Below are 22,255 nucleotides of genomic sequence, written 5' to 3' on the forward strand. Positions count from 1 at the left end.
TCCCTCCGGCGTAAACAAGGCCTCCTCTTCGTGTTGCATCGCACTCACATTCATTTTTACACAACAACTACACAATTAACCATGAGTTCTGTTTCAAGGATAATCTCGACTCTCCGCTGCAATATCACATTTCCTGTAAGGGCATATTCTACATCAGTAGCAACAACAGAATCTGTCCCAGCAGCAACAACAGGACATTACAAGGTCACACAAACCCGTTCGACGATCGGCGTACCAAAGTCTACTATTAAAGGTATACGGTACTCTTTTTTGAATCCTCTTTTCGACTTTTTGCTAATATGATAGGATCTAAAAGAAAAAGAAAAAGAAAAAGAAAAAGAAAAAACGACCAGAAAACAAAAAACAAGTGAAGACATATCATGGAAGCAAAGGCAGGCGAGATCACAGTTTTTTGGTCAGCACAAAATAATAATAATAATATTCCTCTCTGTGGTCCTGAAAAAAAAAAAAAAAAAAAAAAAAAATATTGATTACTCAAAAGAGCGCAGCAACAAACCCCCAGCAGTTTTATATAAACTTCTCTAACAAGCTGGATGGGACCATCTTCTCCCTCGTTCTCAAACATCATATTATTATTATACATATATAAATATTCAGGATGAAAAAAAAAAACTGCATCTTTAAAATAACGGATGATGTTCGAAAAGGTCCTTTGGCTCCAGAATATTGACACGCCTTTTATATATATATATATATTTCATATTCGACATTTTTAGTACTTAAATCGCTTGGACTTGGTCGTAGGATTGGTCGTCCAGTTTTTCAACCTCATGAACCCAGCGCTGCAGGAAAGATTTTGAAGGTCAAAGAATTAGTCAAAGTCGAGAACGTACCCGGTCCAATCCCTGCAGAAGGATACAAGCGTACCCGCGCCAATAATGGCTACAAAGTCATTGGAAAGATGCTTTAGAAGATAACATGGATATGAGTTGTTGGATAGGATGAAATGTGATCGACTCATTCAGACTTGAATAACAATAAAGGCAACAGCAACCACAGCAAAAACAACAGTAAAAAAAAAAAAAAAAAAAAAAAAAATTGGAGGAGCTTTTTTGCTCATTTAGAAGAGGATGGACATCAACATAAAATATTGATCGAAACAGAGTTCATGTGCCAGGCTTGGGTTCCTTTAACAGGGTCTTGCACAGGACGTCTCTGGAAGTCAACAAACCTATTTCAGGGCATGCACACAAATGCTACGAAGCTTGAGTGTATTTAGTTTTATTTTTATTTTATTTTTTTTGTGAACGAAAAAATGTATGCAACGATCATTTGAAAGCAATATTGCAGAGGGCAGAGAAAAAAGAAAAAAGCAAGACAGGTTGGGTATCTGGGGATCATTAACCAATCAATTAATCAATGGGGGGAAAAAAAACCCCCCTTGTTTTGCTTATTCACAAGAGTGATTGCTGCTCTTGTAGACCACCATGATTAGGACTACGCTGATCTCGGTTGTTACTATCATCATTCCTGTCCGTTCTTTCATCATCTGTATCTACCTCAAACATGATGTCCTTCTTTGTAGAGCTCTTAGATGTATCCTTGTTTACAGTGTTTCCTATTTCTGGCGGTGAAGACGCTGTTGCTGTTGTACGTTGTATCTCGTCATCCTCATCCTCCAATACAAATTCATCATGTTCCCGGTCTTCATCTGCTTCTGCTACTAAACCGTTTGAGGGCTTCTTGGGTCTCGAACCTGCTTCTCCATGCTCACTACCTGCTTGGCCGCGCTCAACCTCATCCAAGTCTACCATTGCCAAACCGACATAATCACCGCCTCCTGTGCGACCTCCGCTGGATGTCGCTGCACGCCGTTGACCGTCTGTGAATCGGCCGTCCAGTGGATTAGATCCTATGCCACCATCTTCAAAGATAGCGCCCGTCAGCACCGCTTCATCGTATGCTACCTTCCATGCAAGATACAGTAGTCGCAACAAAATAGTCAAGAAAGGGCCATTGTACAGCATGATGTCAACCAAAATTTCCAGTGGAATCAGAATCTCTTTTGTATCCTTGTGAACATTGCAGAGCTCCAGCAACATGTAGCGTACTGGGATATACAAGATGCACAAATACCACTATAAAAAGAAATAAATAAATAAATAAAATAAAAAATCAATAACTATCCAAAATGTAATATCGCTTGTTAACAATTTGTTAAAACATTACCTTGTACGCCCAGAGGTCGCGTGGAAACTTTCCAAAAAAGACTACACCACTCTGCGCAGGCCGCGTCACGACATGGAATAAAAAGATCATGCCGATCGCATACCAAATCTGACTGGTTAACCACCGTACTGCATTCGAAGCCAAGCCAAAGAATTGCGAGGGCTCTTTCCATCCACGTAACATATATAGTATATTGGAAGTTAGTGTTAGGGCTGTCGCTGCAATACATACGCCTCCCATAACCTGATAGTTCTTGGCAACCGGTGCAGGCAAGAGGGCTACAATGATAAAACAGTAATAATAAGGGAGTGAGTCGTCATATTTATGTGCTCCAGACCCCAGCGGGCCATTGCGTTTGACTTGATCTCAATCTGAAGATTTGTTGGTAGGCTATTGTTGTTATTGTTGTTGTCCGCCATTTATTTCGTCAACGATAGTTTTTTTTTTTTTAAAAAAAATGAAACTCACCTTTGGCAATGGATTCATTTGTAATATGCAATCTGCCACTATTTTTATTACAAAAGGAGAATGTCAACCAAAAGAATTTTCTCACATACATTGTTGGGTGGATTTTTTTTTTTTTATTTCAACTTCAAAGCTTTTTCTCACCTCTTGCGTCGACAATAGAAGAAAAGACCGGCCATGACCAGAATGTCAAAGATAGGCCCTAATATAGATGAGATCTGATGGACAAAAAGAAACAGAGTATTCAGTATCATTGGGCAGAAAAGAAAAAAAAAAAAAAAAAAAAAAAAAGATCTTGGTTACGAAGGAAGAAATTTGCAAAAGTTCAAATCAATGGAAATGATAAAGAATGCGTAATGGATGGTATAAATGTACTACTTACAAGGCACCCTTTACAGAACAAAAAGCAGAGAACGGGAGCGAAAAGATGTAATCGATATTAGCCATTTTGTATTGCACAAAGGATTGTGCTTGTCCGACAAAAAAAAAAAAAAAATGACATGTTGTAATATGAACATGAGATAAATTGACAGTGTAGAAAGTATAGAATAATAAACCTCCAACTGAACATACAAATAACATAACCAATGATCTCCAAGCGACCCATGCGCATTCGCAACAAGACTTGACTCTCCATGATCAACACGCCAATGCCAAGGAGCATACTGGCGATGCTAACATAACTCCGCCAGTCATCAAAGTATGGCTTAAGAAAGGTGATGATTGCATGAATATGCCTAGACCAATCGTCATATGGTGAATCGGAATCCATGGTTTATTGCGTTGTTGTGCGTGTATGTGTATGTGCTGTATTGAAAAAAGGAACAAGGACAGGAGCTGCAACAAAGCTTTTTTTTTTTTTTTTTTTTTTTCTTTATCTCTCTCTCTTTCTTTATTTCTTTGCAATAAAAAGTATACAAGAAAAGGAAGAAAAGGAATGAAAGAAAAGAAAAGAAAAGAAAATGAATAAATGGGTTGTGGTCAGCAGAGGCGCAGAGGCTTGCTTCATGACACAATGATTTGAATCAAACCTCACCTGCCATATCCGGATTAGGACTAAATTGTAAAGGGTCGCGTAAAACTTTTATGTTGCCACCTTATCTGATTCCTAATGTTCTTAATAAAGAATAGTTAGTGCCTCTTATTGCCAGTCCGGTTGCATCTGGCAATGCTTCTCAGCCTGGCTTGCGGTTTGATATATTAGTTTTACATCATGTAGCCATGAAGAAAGAGGCTGTCTGGTCTCTCTACACCAATCTCTTTTCGTGACTGAATCCCTAGCTACAGCATTAATGTCATCACGTCTTTAGGAAAGCAGGTTGATAGAGGTAAACATAAGTAAGGTATATTAAAGCGGCTCATTTGCCTTTGTTCTATAGTAGTCTCACCAATCGTTACATGAAATCATCCAAAATCTATCAAAGACCTACCAACAACATCCCCCTTCATCATCCTATCCCCGATCTTTTTTTTTTTTTTTTTTTTTCCTCTATGAAGATTCACTACACTTCATAAAACCAGCAATAGCCAGCTCCTTATCCCTGAGCGAATCACTAAAGAACAAATGAGACTCCCCCATGAAAAGGTCCACCCTGAAAGCATTCGGAATCAAACAATCCATCGAGGCATCTTCTATGTTGGTGATTCGACCGCCTAGTTTCATTTCCGAAATTGGGAGCCTATCTAGCTCATCTCGGTAAAAAGATATGACTTGACCTCTCATCACGTAAAATCGACGTTTCCAACATGGTGAACCATGGCTTTGGATAGTGATAAAGCCTGAAAGCCCTGATCCACGGAGCCTTTCCATCTCGATCAGTTGCTTCTTCATCGCCTCACGCGAAACTCTGTCGGCCTCTTCTTTACGCCTCCGTTCAAGCTCCTCGGCTTGCTTCTGAGCCAGCAACTCTTGCTCCCGAGCCTCGCGCTCTTGGGTCTCACGCTGACGCTTTATAATCTCGGCCTGTTTCTGACGCTCCGTGTCCTCACGGACTTTGCGCTCTGCAGCCTCGATCTCAAGTTGACGCTCTGTCCGGGGTGTGGACACGCCAGAGCGGGGAGACTCTGTCCGTGCAGGGCTTGAGATCTCTGGTGGGATGGTGGCGCTGTCGTTGTTGTCGTTGTCATCGTTGTCATCGTTGTCGTCGTTGTCGTCGTTGTCGTCGTTGTCATTCGAGGAAGAAAGGGGAGAGCTGGGTGTGACAGGGCGGGGTGCTACCAGAGGAATGGTAGGAGTAGGGGACGGTGCGATCACTGGGGAACCCGAAGACTCTGGCGTAAGGGAACCACCATTCCCGGGTAACCCTAGACGAGCCCTTAATTTATCCTCTGCCAGGTCAGCAAGATTTGCGGAATTGATCTGAACATGGGCTTCCTTGAAAAGTGCTCCTACAGCCTTGCCATGGACCAAAGCACGGGCTTCATATCATGAGATGAATGATATTGCATTAAGTTAAATTGAATTTCAGCTCTAATTCATTTTTAAATGAAAACAAAAGCCGAACATTACTTACCACGGCGAAGCCCACTAACGAAGATTGTTCACGATTATATATGAATATAATTGAATAAATCGGATGAGTTTCTTGGTATTTTTTTTTTTCTTTTTTTTATTTTTTCATTACTTGGTATTCCATGTCTTAAAACCATTACCTGACTTGTTCAGAGACATAAGCGAGAATCACGAAACGGTCCTCAATGCGTACAAAACCATAAAGAACTTCCTCCTTCAGATTGGATTTGAGTTCTTCTAAACCTCCTGTACCTTTACAATACAAAGAAATTTTATCCCGCGTATCATGGTATCCAAGGATAAGCCTGGGTCAAAAAAAAAAAAAAAAAAAAAGTTTACAAAAAGCTTGAGTCATAAAGTCAACTCCTTTATCTCAATATCAATGGCATGCAAATGGAACTCCTTCTTCTCCTTTTGTTACCATTCCCATTCTTATTCTTATTCTTGTTATTATTTAGAAATACTCCTCATTTTACCAGTTAGTTGGAGTGCCAGCGATGATGGCTTGATATGCCTCTGAAATGGCTGGATCAGTCAGGTCGCACGACATTGTTATTCAGGAACAAAAACTTGTAAAAAAAAGAAAAGAAAAGGTCAATTGCTTAAAAGTATTGAAGGTTATATATTTTTCCTAGACCAAGGAATGCGATTAATGAGGGAAATAGTTGGGACAGTTGTAACACTTTAACTTACTTTGACTAGGGGTGTATGATAAGTCTATTGGGTCTTGAAAAGGACAAAAAAGAAAATAAAATAAAAAAAAATAAAAAAGTTGAAAGAATGAAACGGATGGAAATGAAGACACAAAAAAAGAAAAATAGAATGGGAAACTGGGAATTATGGAATGAGATTCAAATGAGTGGCATTTGATTGTCGTTTTTTTTTTTTTTTTTTTCTTTATAACATTATATTGTATATATTAGTTGTAGTTGATGTCGATGCACTAGCATCTTTCTTACGTGCTTAGTCTAGATGGGACTCATCAAGTGAGAGCTTATGGAGCAATCCTTTATTCCGCAAGGTGCGACGGGACAAAAACGGACAGGGATCAGTCAAAAGGCTCAATGGATGCACCCCGGTCAATCCAACATGAGCTTTCACAAACTCAACTATTATCACCATTCCCACTGCTACTAAAGTGCTTCAAGTGCAAGGAAAAATAAAAAAGAAGGATAAAAAGATATATGCATCAAGATATCACAATTGACAGGAACATGGGATAAAAGAAATGCATGTCCTTAACGGAGACAAATTCAAAGGCACCCTATCCCTATTCCATGCAAAATACTCTTTAACACTCATTTATAAAAGGTAGAAAGGGGCATTTCTATCCTGTTGGACACTCCTTTTCTTTTATACTTTACATTCCTCGACAAATAAAAAGATGGTAACATTTATATATATATATATATATTTATAAAATAAATTATGAAAATATAAATAGGCTGGATCGGTATTCGACATTGAGACACCTTCCCCTTTTAGACATCTAGGCAAACGTGGTTCTGAATTCAAGAGTCCATGTCTCTTTGCTTTTAATCTACTTCCAAGCAAGTCTACTATTATATTTCTTTTTATTCTTTTCTTGATACGCGCCAGGAGATCACCTTTATCCAAAAGAAGCTCTAGGATTTGAACGAACCATCTGGGTTATATGACACCAGATACATGGCTCTCCCCGTATTGAACAGTTTATTGAATATCTCTACAACTCCTACACCGGCTCTTGCTTGCTCCTATCCACCCTTTCTACCATCTACTGCCCCGCTTCTCTCCCCCTTACCTAAACTCAGAAAAAGCTGTTTTACCTTGTTCACACCCTACGCTCTCGAGACAAAGGCACTCTAGCCCGACCCAGATGTCCTTTAGTGCCTGTGCTGACTTTTATCTCACATCACTCTTCGGATTCACCTAAGCATCACAGCCACAATCGCAGTCGCACTTCCCGCACCTCGACCATTAGAATTGTATTGTAGTCTCACCAATATGAGCATCACACGATCCCGTGATCATTCTACCCAGTTGTCTGACAGATTCAGAACTCTTGATCGATGGTTCTGACAAATACCATTAAGATCCCGAGTGTATCACTGTCAAACTAGAATTAAAACTATTCATTTGGGCTTGATCCTCACTTTTTTTTTTTTTTTTTTTTTTTTTTTTTTTAGTTCACCCCTTTAATAAAACACTCATTACATAACACTCTTTCGAGCCAATGCAGAGTATGCAAGAGGCTATCGGCACTGGTCAACACTCTTTCAAGTTATGCAAAAGGGTTTAGAAAACATTTCCCCCCAATCATATACAAGTTGAATGCAAAGAATATGATGATACCTCTACACAAGTCCAACAGACTTGATGGGACAGAAAATATATTGAGACAGTGAGTAATGAGTGCACTTTAAAAAATAAAAATATCCGCTGCTGCAAATGAAGGTAGTGAAGAGAGTAAGGAAATAAGAGAGAAAGAGCCAAAGTGCCTTACAACTATGACCCCATAGTAACTTCTACGCCTCCTTGATGTGCTTTGTCTCCAAATGTAAAACAGAGAGAAAAAGAGGAGAACGGATGTTAGAAAGTGGGGAGGCGCATGAAGAAACAAACCAGATAATGATCGAGAAAGGAGGAATAAAAGAAACGATAACGACCTAAAAGGAGGTATGAACAATAAAGGGAAGACAATTGAGAGAGGAAGAGGTGATGGGGAATGAAAGAAAAAGAAGCGACCCCCAAAGACACTGAGATGCGACAAAAACCACCAGGGTGATTCATTTGTAATAAAACGTTGGCCCTAATCTAAATAATATAAATAAATAATAGCGTAGATGTATATGAATAAAAAGTACGTCTGTTTGTGTGAATGGTTTGGTCAATAGCTCTGCCAGCACCGGCCAAGTCCCCACGCCATCGGGCTCCAGGGCAGTTTTGCACGCGAAAGGTTTCTTATAAGAGATAAACATAAAAAACGCCATCTCGATTTTGCGTAGAGCATATTCAACTTTCTTTTAGACTTTACTGTTGCCTAGACATGTCAAACACGCGTTTTTTTGGCTCCAAAACGGACGTCGTTCCCTTTGCGATGATTGGGTGTACACAAATTGCATATGAAAATGCGACCCATCATGTAAAGCAAGCTTCAAGCCGTAGACATTGAAAAAAAAAAAAAAAAAAAAAAAAAAAAAAACGTTCGGAGACAAATGTCCTATGATAGTATGAGGCGTCTGATTTAAGGGGTAATGAAATCTAATGTACCATTCAGGGTTCACTGTTTAAATCGTCAATTGCCAAGTTTAAACACTTTCTCACAAACATTCACGTTTACATTTTATTTGCTCGAAACGCACATTTCATTGAAACATTTACCCATTACCATGATCGACATCCATGCTCATATTTATCCACCTACTATCCCTATCGATTCCATCTCTCCACTTTTGCAGCGCGCAAAGGCTGCTGGTCTGACCTCACTCCTTTCTGTATCTGAGAACCTCATTGATGCTCGCCATATCCTTCGACTTTCGATTCAACATCCAAACTTCCTTTTTCCCTGTGCAGGGATTCACCCTGCACAGCCCATTCGCGATGCGGACGGCGCCACTATCGGCTATCGCTCTGCAGCCGAGACAGACCTAGAGGGCGTCTTTGAGTTCATGGAGGAAAACAGCTCTCGTCTCGTCGCCATTGGTGAAGTCGGTTTGGATTTTACACTTCCTGTTCTGAACTCACCACACAACGACTCAATTAGGCTCAAAACACCTGAAGACATCAAAACAGAACAACGCAAAGTCTTTGCACGTCAGGTACGCTTTGCACTTCAGCACAACCTTCCTTTGAATGTTCATTCCAGGAACGCAGGGCATCATGCGATCACACTATTGGAAGAATTGGACGCCAAAAACGTGGTTTTACACGCGTTCGATGGTCAAATCAAATATGTACGGAAAGCGCTGGCTTTAGGGTATTACTTCTCGATACCGACAAGTGTCGTCCGGATACCACAGCAGCAGGCATTGGCTGTAGAAGTACCGCTCGAGCAAATGCTACTCGAATCAGATACGCCGTGCTTAGGACCAGAGAAAGGTGTGAGCAATGTGCCATCAAATCTCTCGTTTGCTGCACAAGAGATTGCAAAAATCAAGAATTTGGAATTAGAGACCGTGGTAAGTCCCCCACTGACAAATTTCTAGCCAAATTGGATTGTTCATAAAAGAGATAAAAGTGACATGTTTGTTCTGAAAGATACCATCTCTGGCTGATTTTCAAAAAATTGAATAGATCAATCAAACAACAGAAAACGCATACAAGCTGTTCCCCAAGATCCGTCCACATTTACCAGCTTTGAGCATTGTCTAATAGTGTTTGGAGTGTATTACAATAGTACATCGCCTATCTTCTTACAATACTCATAACATAAACAGATACGGGCTTAATTCTTGTATTAAATGTTGAAATACAATATATCGTGCTCATGCCACCATGATTATGATAATAGCAACAATATAAAAAAAAATAGAAAAGAAAAGAAATACCGAAGGACCCTGCTATGGTTCAAGAGTTTGGAGTAAGTAGTTCTTTCTTTCTCAACTCTAGTTCTTTCTTTCTCAACTTGTGTTCTTTCCTTCTCAATTAGTGTTGAACCAATGCTCCAATCCCTCGCAGCTTTGTTTCCTCCTTCTGAACTCGCCCTTCTTTTGCACATGCATGATTGTTAGTATCCATGGGGCCACTCCTGAAATAGCATGGAAGATGCAGAAAAAAAAAATCAAAATCAAAATCAAAATTAGCACTTGTGATATGCTAAGAGTTATATTGTTACTCCTTTTTTTTATGAGTAGTCATGTACCTATTCCTCGCCTTCCTCAGTGCGAGAAAGTTTCTCTGTACGATAGTTCTCATAGAGGTAGTCGTGTGTAATTTCCTTGAGCTCTTGCAAATGCGAACTATTCCACAAAAAAAAAAAAAAAAAAAAAAAGGCATGAATAGCTGAAATTGACGCACATGGAATGGTATCTTTTTGGATTTTTGATCTTTAGAAGAATGTATCTTTTTCACTTACCTAAGAAGAGCAAATCGCAACTTTGCAAAATCACAATGTTCTGAATTATCAACCTCTACGATGCCCCATGGATATTGCCTTCCACGGACCGTGCGACCATTAACTTCGATTTCTTCTTCGCACCCAATCAACGCAAATGGTAAGAGTGATCGGAGTTCGCTGTTCTCCTCAACTGTTTCTTCGTCGTCCTCTTCAGGATCATAAGGAAAGTTGTAGATAGGAATATTGTGGTGTTCGATGTCCTCCATGATCTAGAAGTGGAGAAGTCCCATTTCAAATTAGCTCATGATTTTTGAAAGATATTACTGTTGGATTTTTTTTTTTATAAAAAAAAAGAAAATCATCAGTAAACTTACTCGTTTCTTGAACTCAGCCAGCTCATTAGAAGTGAGGGTGTCAGCTCTTCCAATGACTGGTATGACATTGATTCGAGGGCTCAGACGTTTCATCAGCTCAATATCAATCTCCCGGAGGCTAGTTTTAAGAATCGAAATATGCTGGTCATTATTTAGATCTTTTTTTTTTTTATAATCATGACTAAAGGAAAAAAGATAATTTGAATACCTATGACCAGTAGGCGCAATAAAGTAAAGAAGTGCATGAACACGGTTGTCACGGAAGCGCGGATTGCGCTTGATCCTAGATTCTTCTGCCAAGATATCATCATATTGTCGTTCAAGATATCCAAGAATCTCTTGGAAGCTATCGAAAAGCACGATAAAAAGGAAAAAAAATAAGAAAATAAAAAAAAAGAGCCAATAAAAAAAAAAAAAAGGAGTGTAAATCAATTGTAGATTTGCAGGCAAGGGACCAAGGGGGTTCCATGAACAGATTTAGCTCTACTGGAGTATTGGACAGAGCTCTCTGCATTTACGATTTGCATACCAGTGATCATTGTTGATCATGTCCCCAAAGCCCGGAGTATCCACTATGGTGAGTGAGATTTTGACGCCGTCTTCGTCAAGCTCTACTCTTGCACACATGGCGATAAGTTTTAAGAGAGAGAAGAGAGGGAGAAAAGAGACAAAGGGCCAAAGTGTGAGTAAGTTGATCCTTCAGGAACCCTGAACAGATATTGATTGGATTTGAGTGCTGCACGTACCAACAGTATAAGGCTTGATCTTGATGCCTTCTTCAATATGGGCCATTTCCGGATCATCACACTCGCGTTTGGGGACAACATCAGCATCGCACAGAGTATTGATAAAAGTTGTGCGGCCAAGACCCGATGCGCCTGGAACAAAGGCACACACCAAAGTCAAAATAATAATAATAATAAAAAAAAAAAAAAGTTGAGTTGTGTGAGCTGTGTGTGACACAAAAAGGTTTTTGCTGCGACTAGGACTGTTGGCAAACACACTTCAAACATTACCCACGACCATGAGTGTAAACTGAAATCCTTTCTTGACATTCTTGCGACCTCGGATGCGCTGCATGTGGAAAAGGCAATGCAGAGAAATGCTGATGTGAGCTTCCTGTCATTGTTTTACCAACTTTATCGCCTCTTGTGTTGATGGCTTTTGCTTCTTACATGTGCCATGATGCAATTAGAATGCTGTAACAAATGTAATGGACGGGAGGGTTAAAATAAAATGAAAAGTGATGAAAAGATGAACTAAAGCAAAAGAAAAAAGGAAAAGGAAAGAAAATATGTAACAGTGCCTGGACCCCATGGAATACAGGGTTGGTATTTTTTTAATAATTATTCAGTGCTTTTTTGGCTTGATAAAACTAGCACGAACGAATGTGAATGTGTGCAAACACGATGCACGTGTACGATGATACTGAAAATAGATTACGCGCTGCTTTCATTATATTTTCATCCTTGCTGAGCCAAAACTTGCCCAAAGAGCTCTCTCGATCTTTCTGCGCTGCTTGGGAAGGCCAGTCTGGCTCCTAGTCTGTCGTTCCTCTTTATTTACTCGCTTCAATAAGCTCTCTCTCTATCATTGCTGCTTGTGTTGAAAAAAAAGCAATATTCAGTAGCCATTTCAGTTGCCCATTTTTAAATCATATTCCTTGCAAAAACCATGTCAAAAAGAGGTGTGTGGCTGGAAATAAAGGAAAGAAAGAAAGTAAAGGACGATAGAAAACCCTTGTAAACCACAAAAGCAAAAGCTGCACGTATAACAAGGCCTGACATGTCTTTGTCGATACTTCCACACTGTACATTATTTTGTTTGTTTGTAAATAAAAATTTGATTTATGATAAGGATATTGCATCCAATGTCTCAATGGTCATAACCATGTTTATTGAGTCAAGTTACTACAGTTTGTGGTTGCGATCAATCGATCGTTTTTTTTTTTTTTTTTTTTTTTTTTTGCGCATACTACAAACCACAGAGGATATGATATTGAAAGAGAATTAGATCTTTCACCATAAAAAAAAAAAAAAAAGTACGATCAGGACAACTAGCCACAAATAGAGATACAGCGACTGCGAACAATCATAGATAGTGCATTTCCGGATAGGTGTTTCTCACTCTGGTGATTGACAATAAGGAAGTGAAACAGGCGTTGAGAGATTCCAACATCCATCAAAAAAGGGCGAAGAATAAAAAGGCGTAGAAAGCGGACAAAGCGACCACCAAGCGACCATCATGCTATACCACTATACTATGGCACCATGCCACTATGTCCATGCTGCGAAGCACAAATGTAACAAATGTAATGAGTTCTTAAAAAAAGGGTCTTAGTCAATCAATCACAGGTGCAACATTACACAAAACCAATGGGTCCAAAGTCAAGCGTCGCGCAGCACATGATACTTTTTTTTTTTTTTTTTTTTTTTTTTTTATAGAGCGGCTTTACTATTCATATTGAGATCAGGCCTGACACCTCACTTGCTACTTTTCTTTGCCTTTACTTTACTGTCATTATCAACTGCCATCATCGTCATCATCATCATTGTAGACTTTCTTTATCATACTCTTTTTTTTTTTTTTTTTTTTTTTTTTAAAAAAAAAAAAACGTTTCTTTTCCTGGTACATTTTTTCACCTTCCCTGATTGTCCCTCACACACCTCTATCTATTCTTGTAGCCACATTATTTCATTTCATTCCGTTGTATAGCGGTTCAGCTCTTTTCAAACGACAACAACAACATTGAGCATACCAATGCCTATCCGCAGCCACGACGCTATCCCTAGCTTTATCCAGCTGGAGGAGCAACACCAACTTCTCTCGACAAGGCCTGATTCAGCTATTGTCGCCCCTTCTGTCCAGCAGAGGTCCCAACCCAAGCGAGTTCATCAAGCTAACAGGGTTAGCAGCAGCGCCAGTAAGAACAATATGGACAAATTATCGCCACCAATAGAGCAAACTACGACCATGTTCATGAGGCGCCTCAACATCTCCCACAATCCACATCACCACCCACATGCCATCAGCAAGCGTGGGGGACATCGGTCTGCCACATTGAGAGTGAGAGGAAAGCACGGCGCTGTAAAATCACCTCATATGTACTCGTCAGTTCATTGTCGACATTCTGTTGATATCCATAGCAGTGATCCTCTGCGTAAATTCAATTATTCTGGTCCATTTAACCAAGAGAGCCGTCTGGTTCTCCTCAAAAAGTATATGCAAAGTCGCCGCATTCATCTACGCCAACGTCTCACGCGGCAACACCTACAACAGCATGACTCTCTCGATACCTCAGACATGTCGTTGGATGAAGCAGACCTTATGGAAGAAGATGATGACGTCCGTGATCAACAGAGCGATCTCAACAGCGGGTTAGCAACGGACCAAGAGCAGTATCGTCGATACATGTGGACATTGGAGCAACGGCTGCGAGAGAGGATCCGGTCGGCTGAAAGGAGTCGGTCTCACTTCTTGATGGAGCGACGGCTCTCTGCAGGGGAAAGAGTGGATCATGCTTATCGTGTGGTCCAAAGACAGCGCACGGAGCAAGAGGACCGTCAGCATAGAGCTCGTGATAAACTGGAACAGAAGATGATGCGAGCCATGGCAAGAAGAAATGCTTATCTTGAGGCTGCTATCGAAAATGATCCATCTCGGAGGTTCCGACGCAAGAGCTCCGGCACTACTATTAACTCTACTGCCCCTATCACTAGCATCAATAAGGTTACGACTCATCTTGACAAGGCAAGCACTCCAGAGGTAAAGAGACCCTCATCTGATCTTGAGGTTGCAGCGCCGATAGCAGTAACGAAGGTCCCAAACATGAAGATATTCCCAACAGTCATTAGGCCAAACTCGTCCTTCGTTGGCAAAAGCACTACGGGTCGCAAGAATGAAGCACATAAACATGGATCGACTAAAAATAGCCTGACTGACATGACCCAAGTGACAGATGAGAAGCACTTGACCAGCATGACCACGCGAAAATGTATATTGCCAACATTGACAACTATGACGAAGATATCGCCGCTCTCAGGTTCTTTGCAGCAGAAGCATCATAATTCAACGGCTGATAATGATGTGGAAGCTAGTGCAGTAGCGGGTGTACATAGAGATATGAAAATAACCGCAACGTCAGAGATGCAGCGACACAGCTACGAACGATTGATACAGAGGGCGTCGCGTGACTACATCAAGGCGATAGGGTCGCATCAATACATCTTCACCCTCGGTTTTGATGAGTTGGCACGACTGTTGCACACAAGTAAACCTCTGATCCATGCCACGCTTCGGTTGCTCAAGTACTCTTCGCAGCTAGTCCAACTGACCCAGGACAACGGCACGGACCACAATCAAACGTTTGAGAAGTACAAGAACCCAGCGCGCGTTTTTTTAAGCATGTACATGGTCCTAGCACACCCCAGTCAGATCCGGTCCCCCACAGAGGTAATGACGGTTTCTTGTTTCAGTTAGTTGAGAAGAGCAAAGAACCTGGTGGAAGAAGATTTTGCAATGAATTTGTCAGATCAAATTTCTGAGCTAAAAAAAATTCTTTTAATAACTTATTCACTTATTCGCAAACCTCACTCTTCCTTCATTCTCGCATTTTCTCATTCTCTCATATTCTTTCATTCCCATTCCCATTCACATTTCATATTTCTAAATTCGCCTTTTTCTTTTTTTTTGTTCACTTTTTGCTCCTTCCCACGTTCCGAATATGACTCTTACGGATACATTGAATACGCCCACATTGCAGTACCAACCTGCTGCTTCAGAAGACCAAACCATAAACCCTGTCGATGATAGTGCATTCGACTCACTCGTTCAAGCTTCCAAAAATCTATTGGAGGCCCTTGAGGTTTGGCTTGCTGCCAATTGTACTCAGAATCAAAGCCAAAGTCAAAACCAAAATCAAAGCCCTTCAAATCAAGACCAGGCTCCAGAAGACAGTAACGCACTATTGACCAACATTTCTAACCACCCAAGACGTGACCCAGCAACAGTTAAAGCCTTTGACGATGCATGGGCCAGCTACTACAATTTTTTTCAAGCCTGGAAAGAAAGAGACGCTCAACGGTTACTCAGCACATTGCTTGACCATGCTCGGCATATCAACTTGCTTTGGCGTACTGTGCGGAATGATCCTTCTGCTAGGATTGAATGGGAACCTCGAATTGAGGAACAGCGTAAAGATCTTCGGGTTAAGGCCAGTCAACTCGCAGGGCCAGAAGGGGCTGCACAGCTCGATGTTGTCTTTGCGGATTATATGAATGGTTCAGCCCACACTGTTACTCCTTCATTAGCGCCACCGTCGCAAGCGGGGCTCGATAATATAGTAATACCGGCGGTGTCAGTTTCTCATGAGAACACTTCTGATTCAGTGCACCCTCGGACACAAACAACACCATCTACTGCAAAGAAAAGGCAGAGAGCTAGTTCAGTCTCGAAACAAAAGAGTGCTGCCTCGGCAACGACCAGCAACGTCAGCAAGGATTTACAGACAACTTACTCTGGCCATTCTGCAGATATGGATTCGATAATACAGCCTGATGCCACTTCAGCCACCTCATCGGGCTATGAAGCACCCAAACCAAAGAAGCCTGCTACAACTAGTGCAGCAGCAGCAGCAGCAGCAGCTCTAGAAACTATACCAACTGGATTTGAGAAACCAACAAAGTGGACAAACCTTCAGTTGATTCACGAGCTAGCTATGGATTCAGGCTTCAAGGTCGAGCCAAATCGCCCGCTGGGAGCTAGAACTATGCATGAGTCGCCCTTGCTGCAAACAGCCGATCAGGGTGGTGATGATCCTACTAATGCCGCAACAGGTTTGCAAGGACTGGAGGACAGGATTCGAGCTATGGCGACCAAGGCTTACTTTGATCAGATTCGCGATGATGCAGCAAAAGGCCAATTGGGCAAGTGGATTCCTTCATTGTTGACAACGATTCGTGAGCAGCTATTGGACATGGTACCTCCAAACTCTGCCATAGCAATGCAAATTACGGAGGGTTTTGACATTGAGTTTGTACAGCAACAGATTGAGAAGAATGTCTATGATTTAACTGGCGCCTTGAACGGGGTTGTAGACATTATGAGCAAGCTGTGCGCCCCTGTTAGAGATCAAGCCATCAAGCGGATACAGGAGAGCTTGAATGAAATTTCGCAGGACCCTAGTCAATTGAGCGCCCCCGATGTCACCACTGAAACCTCTGCAACATCTATTGCGCCCAATGATCTTGTGAGCGTCTTGCAGAGTATCTTGGAGTTATTAGAGCTCATGCTGCTAGACATGGCCAATTTCCGGTTGACGGTTGCAAGACCAAAATTGGAGAAACAAGCAATTCCATATGAGCAAAGCGCGTTTAAAGAGTCAGTCGATAAGGGTGAGGTTTCATTAGAGTCAACACAAAATTGGCTACAGGATTCAGCGAAACGATATTTGCAACAGCAAGCCTCAGCCCCAACTTTGCCTGTTGCAACAGAGGGCGGTGCATCTTCCTCAGCCAATGATGATATCCCTGGACCCGAGTCCTCAAGTAATCCAGGCCGACGTAGGCACTACGATATTCTTGTTCATTCTTTACTGGACCTAGTGTTTTCGAGCAAACGATTTGATGTTGGTATAGACCGGGTGCAATTTCCTGCGACTTTGGCTTTGGATCGTGAGCGTATGACACGATTTCAGAATGAAGTTCAGGGACTTGCGCTTGTTGCTGTCATCATGAATATTTCTACTAATGTTTCGCCAATGCTCAGTGACGAGTCTCATGAGGAACTGAAGAATACGTTGCTGAAACTCATGGAAGCTCCTAACACATCCTTGGAGACACTAGCAGAAGCTGTCATTGAGGCAAAAGAACGAGAACTCTTAATGAATGCTCGACGATCAGCATCTAAATCCTCCTCGCCGTCATCGTCTGCACCAGGGTCATCATTATCGTCTACTTCATCCATTATCGATTCTTCTTCATTTCCAAAACTACTACTCTCAGATGAACAAAGAAATTGTATCCAAAATACGGTCGCTCGCGCCATCTCGTTTGATAGCACCCTATTCCGTGTCCTCTCTCAGCGTCTCCGCAAGGTTCTGGAGGATTTTACACTGTCAACCCCGAGCAGCGGAGGAAAATCAGGGGCCATGCCTAACGAAGCCGCCCTGAGTAAGGTAGGGCTAGGGCATTTGAAGAAAGAGATTGAGACCTTGGCACTGCAGTTCCGTTTCCTGACAAAATATAATGCTCAGGTCTATCGTCCGTGGTATGATCCTATGTTGGCAAAAATTATCTCCAATATCAAAAAGAGTGGAAAGCAATAAAAGAACAGTCGTTGACTCGTAGAAACCAAAAGTATCAAAATAAAAGCTTATTTTATTTTTATTATTATTATTATTAAGTTGTCATTATTATGGTGGTGCCAAGTTGTCAAATGAATGGTACAAAAATAATATACATAAATCAAACGAATTGAACATGCTGATTAATGAAGTGAAATGAAAAATGATAAATCAATGAAAGCAAAAAAAAAAAAAAAAAAAAAAAAAAAAAAAGAATCCATGCCATTCAAAATCGTGTCATAAATAAATTTCTTTGACATCCTTGGCGCCGAAGTTCTCTCGACAGGTTGGACACTTGCGTTGACGAAACTCCAGCTGGTTGTCCATACATGGCTTGCAAAACACATGCATGCAACGCAGAATAACATGCGATTTAAAGTTGAGGTCACAGGCGGGACACTTGAGAAGCTTTAGATAACGTGCTGCCTGTTTCGCAGCTTCGGAATTCTCACCGGAACTAGACTCAACTTTGGCTTGTTCTTCAAGCTTCCGTTTCATCGCTTCTGTTTCTTCCGCAAGTCGTCGTCGTGCATGGGCTTCATTCTCATAGGCCTCCGTGCGCTCCTTAATCATATTCTGAAGTTCATTCAATCTCTCCTCTTGTCGAGCATACTTTTCTTTGAACCCAGCGTTTTGTTGAGTATATTCCTGAAGTTTAGTCTTATGAAGAGCCACGCTACTATTCAACAGAGTCTGCTCTCTCTCCAATGTTGCCTATAGAGTTGACTTGGATTAGTCATCAAGCAAAAAACTCTCTTGTCCGATACACGGTACTTTCAAACTAACCACGACATATTTTTTTTTTTTAAAAAAAAAAATCGCACCATTTGCATATTGAGATTCTTCTCTCGCTCTTCCAATTTCCGAATCTGATCCAGTTGCATATCTGATTGCCGTTTCATCACTGCTGTCATGTTGGCGCTGGCATCTTTGGCACGAATTAAAAGATTGCATTTGGATTCCTGACGAGTTTTGTCCGAGAGAAGCTTGTAGATCAAATCCTCTTTCTGAGCCAGTTCGATCACTTTGCGCGAGGTTGCCTCCTCAAGTTGACCCCAGGCTGTTGCCACATCCTGAAGCTCGTTAAGTAGAGGTGCCTGAACCGCTTCGTGTGCCTGTACATTTTGTTCAAGTAAATGAATGGTCTGATCCCTTGCCTTGATGGCTGCTTTGAGTGCATTTGTAGGATTTTCAGTATTACTGCCAATGAGACCTTCGATTTTTACTAGCTCCGCGGTCAGCACTTTAATACGCGCTTTCGCTTGATATTCTGAAAGGATCGCTTTCTTTAGCTCATGCACTGCAGAGTCTGCCTGGTTGAAAGCCTCAAGCTCCGGAACAACACACTTAATCTGTTCTTCTAATGTTCTAAGTTTGTTACGAAGGTCGTCAAGAAACGACTTGTCGGTGGGGCCGCTCAAGTAGAATGTAAAGGCATCCCTGTCACCTGTGCTGGCAGCAAGCATGATTTGCAGACGGTGAATATCTGTTGTCAATGTAGTGATACGATCCTGAATCACAAACATCATCGTAGTGTTGACAGAGAAAAGGATAAAGTAAGCACTAGCAGTCGTATTTGCCTTGAACACAAATGCTCAAATATAAAATTCCCTGGAATGTACCTTTCTTGTGTTTGCGATCTTGCGAATTTCCTGATTTTGTTGCATTTCGTAATCGTCTTTGGTGCACCTAGCCTCATACATCTGTTGAAACCTATCGCGACTATCTCGTAATCGAGATATCTCGCTCTCAAGTTTCTTGAGCTCGTCCTCCAAGCCGGCTCTCCTACCCTTTTCTTCTGTCTCAAGATCTTCCATAAATTTTCTCCGAGAATGATAGAGTTCTTCGAGGTCTGCCTTTATCTTGTTTGATTCATTTCGATATCCCTCCGCATCATTACGAGCATATTGCAGCTGTGCTAAAAGTGATTTGACATGTGGAGTCTCCTGAATCTTTCCATCTGGAATATGCTTAAGCTGTATCTTGAGCAATTCCAACTCGTTCTTTAGCTGGATCCGTTGTGTCTTCATATCTTCAAGTTCTGCCAGACGTGCTACTGCCAGTTCTCGATATTGTAAGAGCTCATCCTGGGATCCGTCATGTGCCTCATTTTTAGTATTCATATGCCCTAATGATGGTATAGTTGTGTCTGGCGTCCCGTTGTAATTCTCTCCAAAAATCTCACCCGATGTCACCGCAGCAACAATTGAGCTCTTCCCACGGTCAACACTCTTCTCTGTTCGACGAAGCTTTTCCTTAGATTCGTCCAAGGACTCCGCTGTCTCCTCTAAACGAGCTTTAGCCATTTCGAGCTCATTCCTCAATCGCACAATCTGATCAGAAATTGAGTGATATTTGGCTTGCATTTTTTCGATATCCTTCATGCCCTTCCTTTGAAGCCCGGTAACTTTATCGTTTTCTTGCGACAACCACTCTATAAGCCTACTTTCCCTCGTTGCCGAATCTAGACTCAGATTGGAAAATAAGAGACTACTCTCAATGGTACATGCCAATAACCAGCAAAATAAAAGCATGTCAAACTACCTGCGTTGCCAAGTTCGCTCCAGAATGAGTTACGTTCGTTTTTCCAATTCGCGACCATCCGAAGCAATTCGTTCACGATCTCCTTTGTGTGTTCTGACCGAGCTGTCATCGTTGCTTTGATGGTCTCCATTGTAAATTTATTTGTCTCGTGATTCTGGTTGTATCCTGTAGATCCATGAAGCATGAATGACGCAACGCTAGTATCTGCCACTATGTTCAGGAATAAGCCGTATTAAGAGATGAAAACTAATTATAGTACAAAATCCTGAACGTATAAGGATTATTCACACGTTACCTGGCAAAGCAAGGCTTTCCACTTCTGTGTTGATATCAACTCTAATCATAAGCATTCCGATATCTTGCAGTAACTAAAATATAAAATAACCTCAATTAATTAGTTTCAAGTTTTCAACCAAATTACTAGATACTTTCATTACTCGACACAAAAACTAGGCAAATTACCTTGTTCCAATAAATGTCCACAGTACTTAGATGAGCCTCGTGCTCGACTTGCTTGTCCAGAAGTTGTTGAACTTGCTCCTGAGCACTCAAGTATTGTTTTTTGCATTCTTGCATCTGATTCCAAATGACATTTTTCTGATAGCTAAGGAGGTTATCCTATCCATATATCAAGCATTAGATCATATGTTAGAGCTGAATTGAAGTCCAATATTTGTTAAACTACCAAAACAAAGAGTGTTTCGGAACCATCTTGAGTGAAAAAAACAGAAGTCGCTGCGAATTTTAATTGCCGAAAAGCCTTAATACTTTCGGTGTAATATTTTCTGAAGCAACGGCCAGATTTCAAGTTTGTCACTGTCGCTCATTATACCGAAGTCCAAGCACAGCAGAATATCAGTAGAATATATACACAAAGGATAGATTAACAAGTTATCTAAGGACACATACCTCTATTGCTGATGGCGACTGTGAGGTATCATTCTCATGATCTCCGTCAATCATATCTTGGTTACTCTCACTCAACTTTTTCTTCTTGGATAGAGAAGTGGCTGGCCCTGGCTCAGAGCTAAGGCTGCTACTATCCACGTTGGCAGACGGAGCGGACTGAGTAGAATGAGCCTCCTCAGTAAGCTTGCGCTTGCGGATGCCCCTGTCTTCCATAGAAATGATCACACAGAGATTCTTTATTCTTTGAAGATGGGCTTATGGTGGGAGAGTCAACGTACGAAAAGGAAAGTCACTGGGACCACTAATAAAAGTTCTGCGGTAAGAGGCTCAAAGAGAAAATAGCTGATTATGGTTCGATGACACCAAGGAATGTGAGGTTAAATTTTGAGGTATTAATATTTGTACATTAAAATAGCGTCAATAACGCGCCATAATATCAAAGAATGAATAAAAGGCTGCTTACAAACAAGAATGGAGTTCTCTTTGAGAAATTGCGTCGAAGTAAGGATCTAGTAAAAAAAGGAATGATTGAAGTGTTCCTTCCTCTCTAAGAAACCATTAACAACGAAGCCACATATGCTTTCATATATATCACGTGATATTATGCAACATCGGCGATGAATCGAGGGACACGCAGAAGTGTGGCAGTGATCTAAGCTGGTTGCCATTTTGGTTAGACTAATTCAATTACAAGTATTTTTTGAGGCAAAAGACTTGTAATTGATAATAGTCTAACTAAAAAAGGATCCAGCTTAGATCACTGAGTATGGGGTAATCAAACCTACAGGTTGTAAGCTGATCTTACAAGTGTCAGGTTGCTCAGAGAGTCATGCAGCGACCCACAGTGGACCTGGGCGGTGGACCACAAGAGGTATACCCAG

General features: G+C 41.2%; 9 protein-coding genes across 9 annotated transcripts; 4 read left to right on the top strand and 5 right to left on the bottom strand.

Moving 5' to 3' along the window:
* Positions 1–12: 12 nt before the first annotated feature.
* BCR41DRAFT_390663 (hypothetical protein) lies at positions 13–1,032 on the top strand. The gene is made up of 2 exons (XM_022028257.1): positions 13–253; positions 738–1,032. Exons 1-2 carry the CDS (start codon positions 82–84, stop codon positions 929–931), a joined length of 366 nt encoding a protein of 121 aa, XP_021875583.1. The 5' UTR covers positions 13–81; the 3' UTR covers positions 932–1,032.
* A 232-nt stretch (positions 1,033–1,264) lies between these two features.
* BCR41DRAFT_390664 (hypothetical protein) lies at positions 1,265–3,522 on the bottom strand. Its single transcript, XM_022028258.1, has 6 exons — positions 3,229–3,522; positions 3,038–3,045; positions 2,800–2,873; positions 2,659–2,696; positions 2,191–2,468; positions 1,265–2,099 (listed from the first exon to the last, which is right to left on the bottom strand). Exons 1-6 carry the CDS (start codon positions 3,425–3,427, stop codon positions 1,416–1,418), a joined length of 1,281 nt encoding a protein of 426 aa, XP_021875584.1. The 5' UTR covers positions 3,428–3,522; the 3' UTR covers positions 1,265–1,415.
* A 620-nt stretch (positions 3,523–4,142) lies between these two features.
* BCR41DRAFT_364697 (hypothetical protein) lies at positions 4,143–5,722 on the bottom strand (the record flags this gene model as incomplete). The annotated part of the gene is made up of 4 exons (XM_022026062.1): positions 5,644–5,722; positions 5,308–5,472; positions 5,169–5,182; positions 4,143–5,073 (listed from the first exon to the last, which is right to left on the bottom strand). The coding sequence occupies exons 1-4, from the start codon at positions 5,715–5,717 to the stop codon at positions 4,145–4,147; spliced, it is 1,182 nt and encodes a 393-aa protein (XP_021875585.1). The 5' UTR covers positions 5,718–5,722.
* A 2,816-nt stretch (positions 5,723–8,538) lies between these two features.
* Positions 8,539–9,520, top strand: BCR41DRAFT_402070 (putative deoxyribonuclease TATDN3; the record flags this gene model as incomplete). Its single annotated transcript, XM_022029270.1, has 2 exons — positions 8,539–9,327; positions 9,443–9,520. The coding sequence occupies 2 exons, from the start codon at positions 8,539–8,541 to the stop codon at positions 9,518–9,520; spliced, it is 867 nt and encodes a 288-aa protein (XP_021875586.1).
* Positions 9,521–10,010: 490 nt separating this feature from the next.
* Positions 10,011–11,659, bottom strand: BCR41DRAFT_314736 (Septin-type guanine nucleotide-binding (G) domain-containing protein; the record flags this gene model as incomplete). Its single annotated transcript, XM_022021188.1, has 7 exons — positions 10,011–10,107; positions 10,224–10,474; positions 10,580–10,697; positions 10,788–10,925; positions 11,109–11,193; positions 11,326–11,457; positions 11,596–11,659. 7 exons carry the CDS (start codon positions 11,657–11,659, stop codon positions 10,011–10,013), a joined length of 885 nt encoding a protein of 294 aa, XP_021875587.1.
* Positions 11,660–13,339: 1,680 nt separating this feature from the next.
* Positions 13,340–15,058, top strand: BCR41DRAFT_402072 (hypothetical protein; the record flags this gene model as incomplete). The annotated part of the gene is made up of 1 exon (XM_022029271.1): positions 13,340–15,058. One exon carries the CDS (start codon positions 13,340–13,342, stop codon positions 15,056–15,058), a length of 1,719 nt encoding a protein of 572 aa, XP_021875588.1.
* Positions 15,059–15,160: 102 nt separating this feature from the next.
* On the top strand, positions 15,161–17,939 carry BCR41DRAFT_364704 (T-complex protein 11-domain-containing protein). The gene has a single exon (XM_022026063.1). The coding sequence runs from the start codon at positions 15,303–15,305 to the stop codon at positions 17,901–17,903; it is 2,601 nt and encodes an 866-aa protein (XP_021875589.1). The 5' UTR covers positions 15,161–15,302; the 3' UTR covers positions 17,904–17,939.
* Positions 17,940–18,158: 219 nt separating this feature from the next.
* On the bottom strand, positions 18,159–18,835 carry BCR41DRAFT_314766 (hypothetical protein; the record flags this gene model as incomplete). The annotated part of the gene is made up of 2 exons (XM_022021189.1): positions 18,159–18,635; positions 18,746–18,835. The coding sequence occupies 2 exons, from the start codon at positions 18,833–18,835 to the stop codon at positions 18,159–18,161; spliced, it is 567 nt and encodes a 188-aa protein (XP_021875590.1).
* A 473-nt stretch (positions 18,836–19,308) lies between these two features.
* Positions 19,309–21,906, bottom strand: BCR41DRAFT_230201 (hypothetical protein). The gene is made up of 6 exons (XM_022020063.1): positions 21,838–21,906; positions 21,375–21,716; positions 20,928–21,083; positions 20,761–20,833; positions 20,466–20,669; positions 19,309–20,385 (listed from the first exon to the last, which is right to left on the bottom strand). The coding sequence occupies exons 2-6, from the start codon at positions 21,585–21,587 to the stop codon at positions 19,517–19,519; spliced, it is 1,515 nt and encodes a 504-aa protein (XP_021875591.1). The 5' UTR covers positions 21,588–21,716; positions 21,838–21,906; the 3' UTR covers positions 19,309–19,516.
* Positions 21,907–22,255: the final 349 nt, after the last annotated feature.

Source organism: Lobosporangium transversale (assembly GCF_002105155.1).
Source record: "Lobosporangium transversale strain NRRL 3116 chromosome Unknown BCR41scaffold_75, whole genome shotgun sequence".
In the NCBI taxonomy this organism is placed as follows: Eukaryota; Fungi; Mortierellomycota; class Mortierellomycetes; order Mortierellales; family Mortierellaceae; genus Lobosporangium; species Lobosporangium transversale.

What these genes read in the sequence shown, in the direction of transcription:
- BCR41DRAFT_390663 (XM_022028257.1), top strand. Translation starts at nt 82, where the DNA reads ATGAGTTCTGTTTCAAGGATAATCTCGACTCTCCGCTGCAATATCACA. An exon ending in ACCAAAGTCTACTATTAAAG is followed by an intron (nt 254 to 737) that starts GTATACGGTACT and finishes CGACATTTTTAG; the next exon opens with TACTTAAATCGCTTGGACTT.
- BCR41DRAFT_390664 (XM_022028258.1), bottom strand. Translation starts at nt 3,427, where the DNA reads ATGGATTCCGATTCACCATATGACGATTGGTCTAGGCATATTCATGCA. An exon ending in TTCTATTGTCGACGCAAGAG is followed by an intron (nt 2,697 to 2,799) that starts GTGAGAAAAAGC and finishes TAATAAAAATAG; the next exon opens with TGGCAGATTGCATATTACAA. An exon ending in GCGACCTCTGGGCGTACAAG is followed by an intron (nt 2,100 to 2,190) that starts GTAATGTTTTAA and finishes TTCTTTTTATAG; the next exon opens with TGGTATTTGTGCATCTTGTA.
- BCR41DRAFT_364704 (XM_022026063.1), top strand. Translation starts at nt 15,303, where the DNA reads ATGACTCTTACGGATACATTGAATACGCCCACATTGCAGTACCAACCT.
- BCR41DRAFT_230201 (XM_022020063.1), bottom strand. Translation starts at nt 21,587, where the DNA reads ATGGAAGACAGGGGCATCCGCAAGCGCAAGCTTACTGAGGAGGCTCAT. An exon ending in TGGACATTTATTGGAACAAG is followed by an intron (nt 20,834 to 20,927) that starts GTAATTTGCCTA and finishes TTTATATTTTAG; the next exon opens with TTACTGCAAGATATCGGAAT. An exon ending in GAGCGAACTTGGCAACGCAG is followed by an intron (nt 20,386 to 20,465) that starts GTAGTTTGACAT and finishes ATCTGAGTCTAG; the next exon opens with ATTCGGCAACGAGGGAAAGT.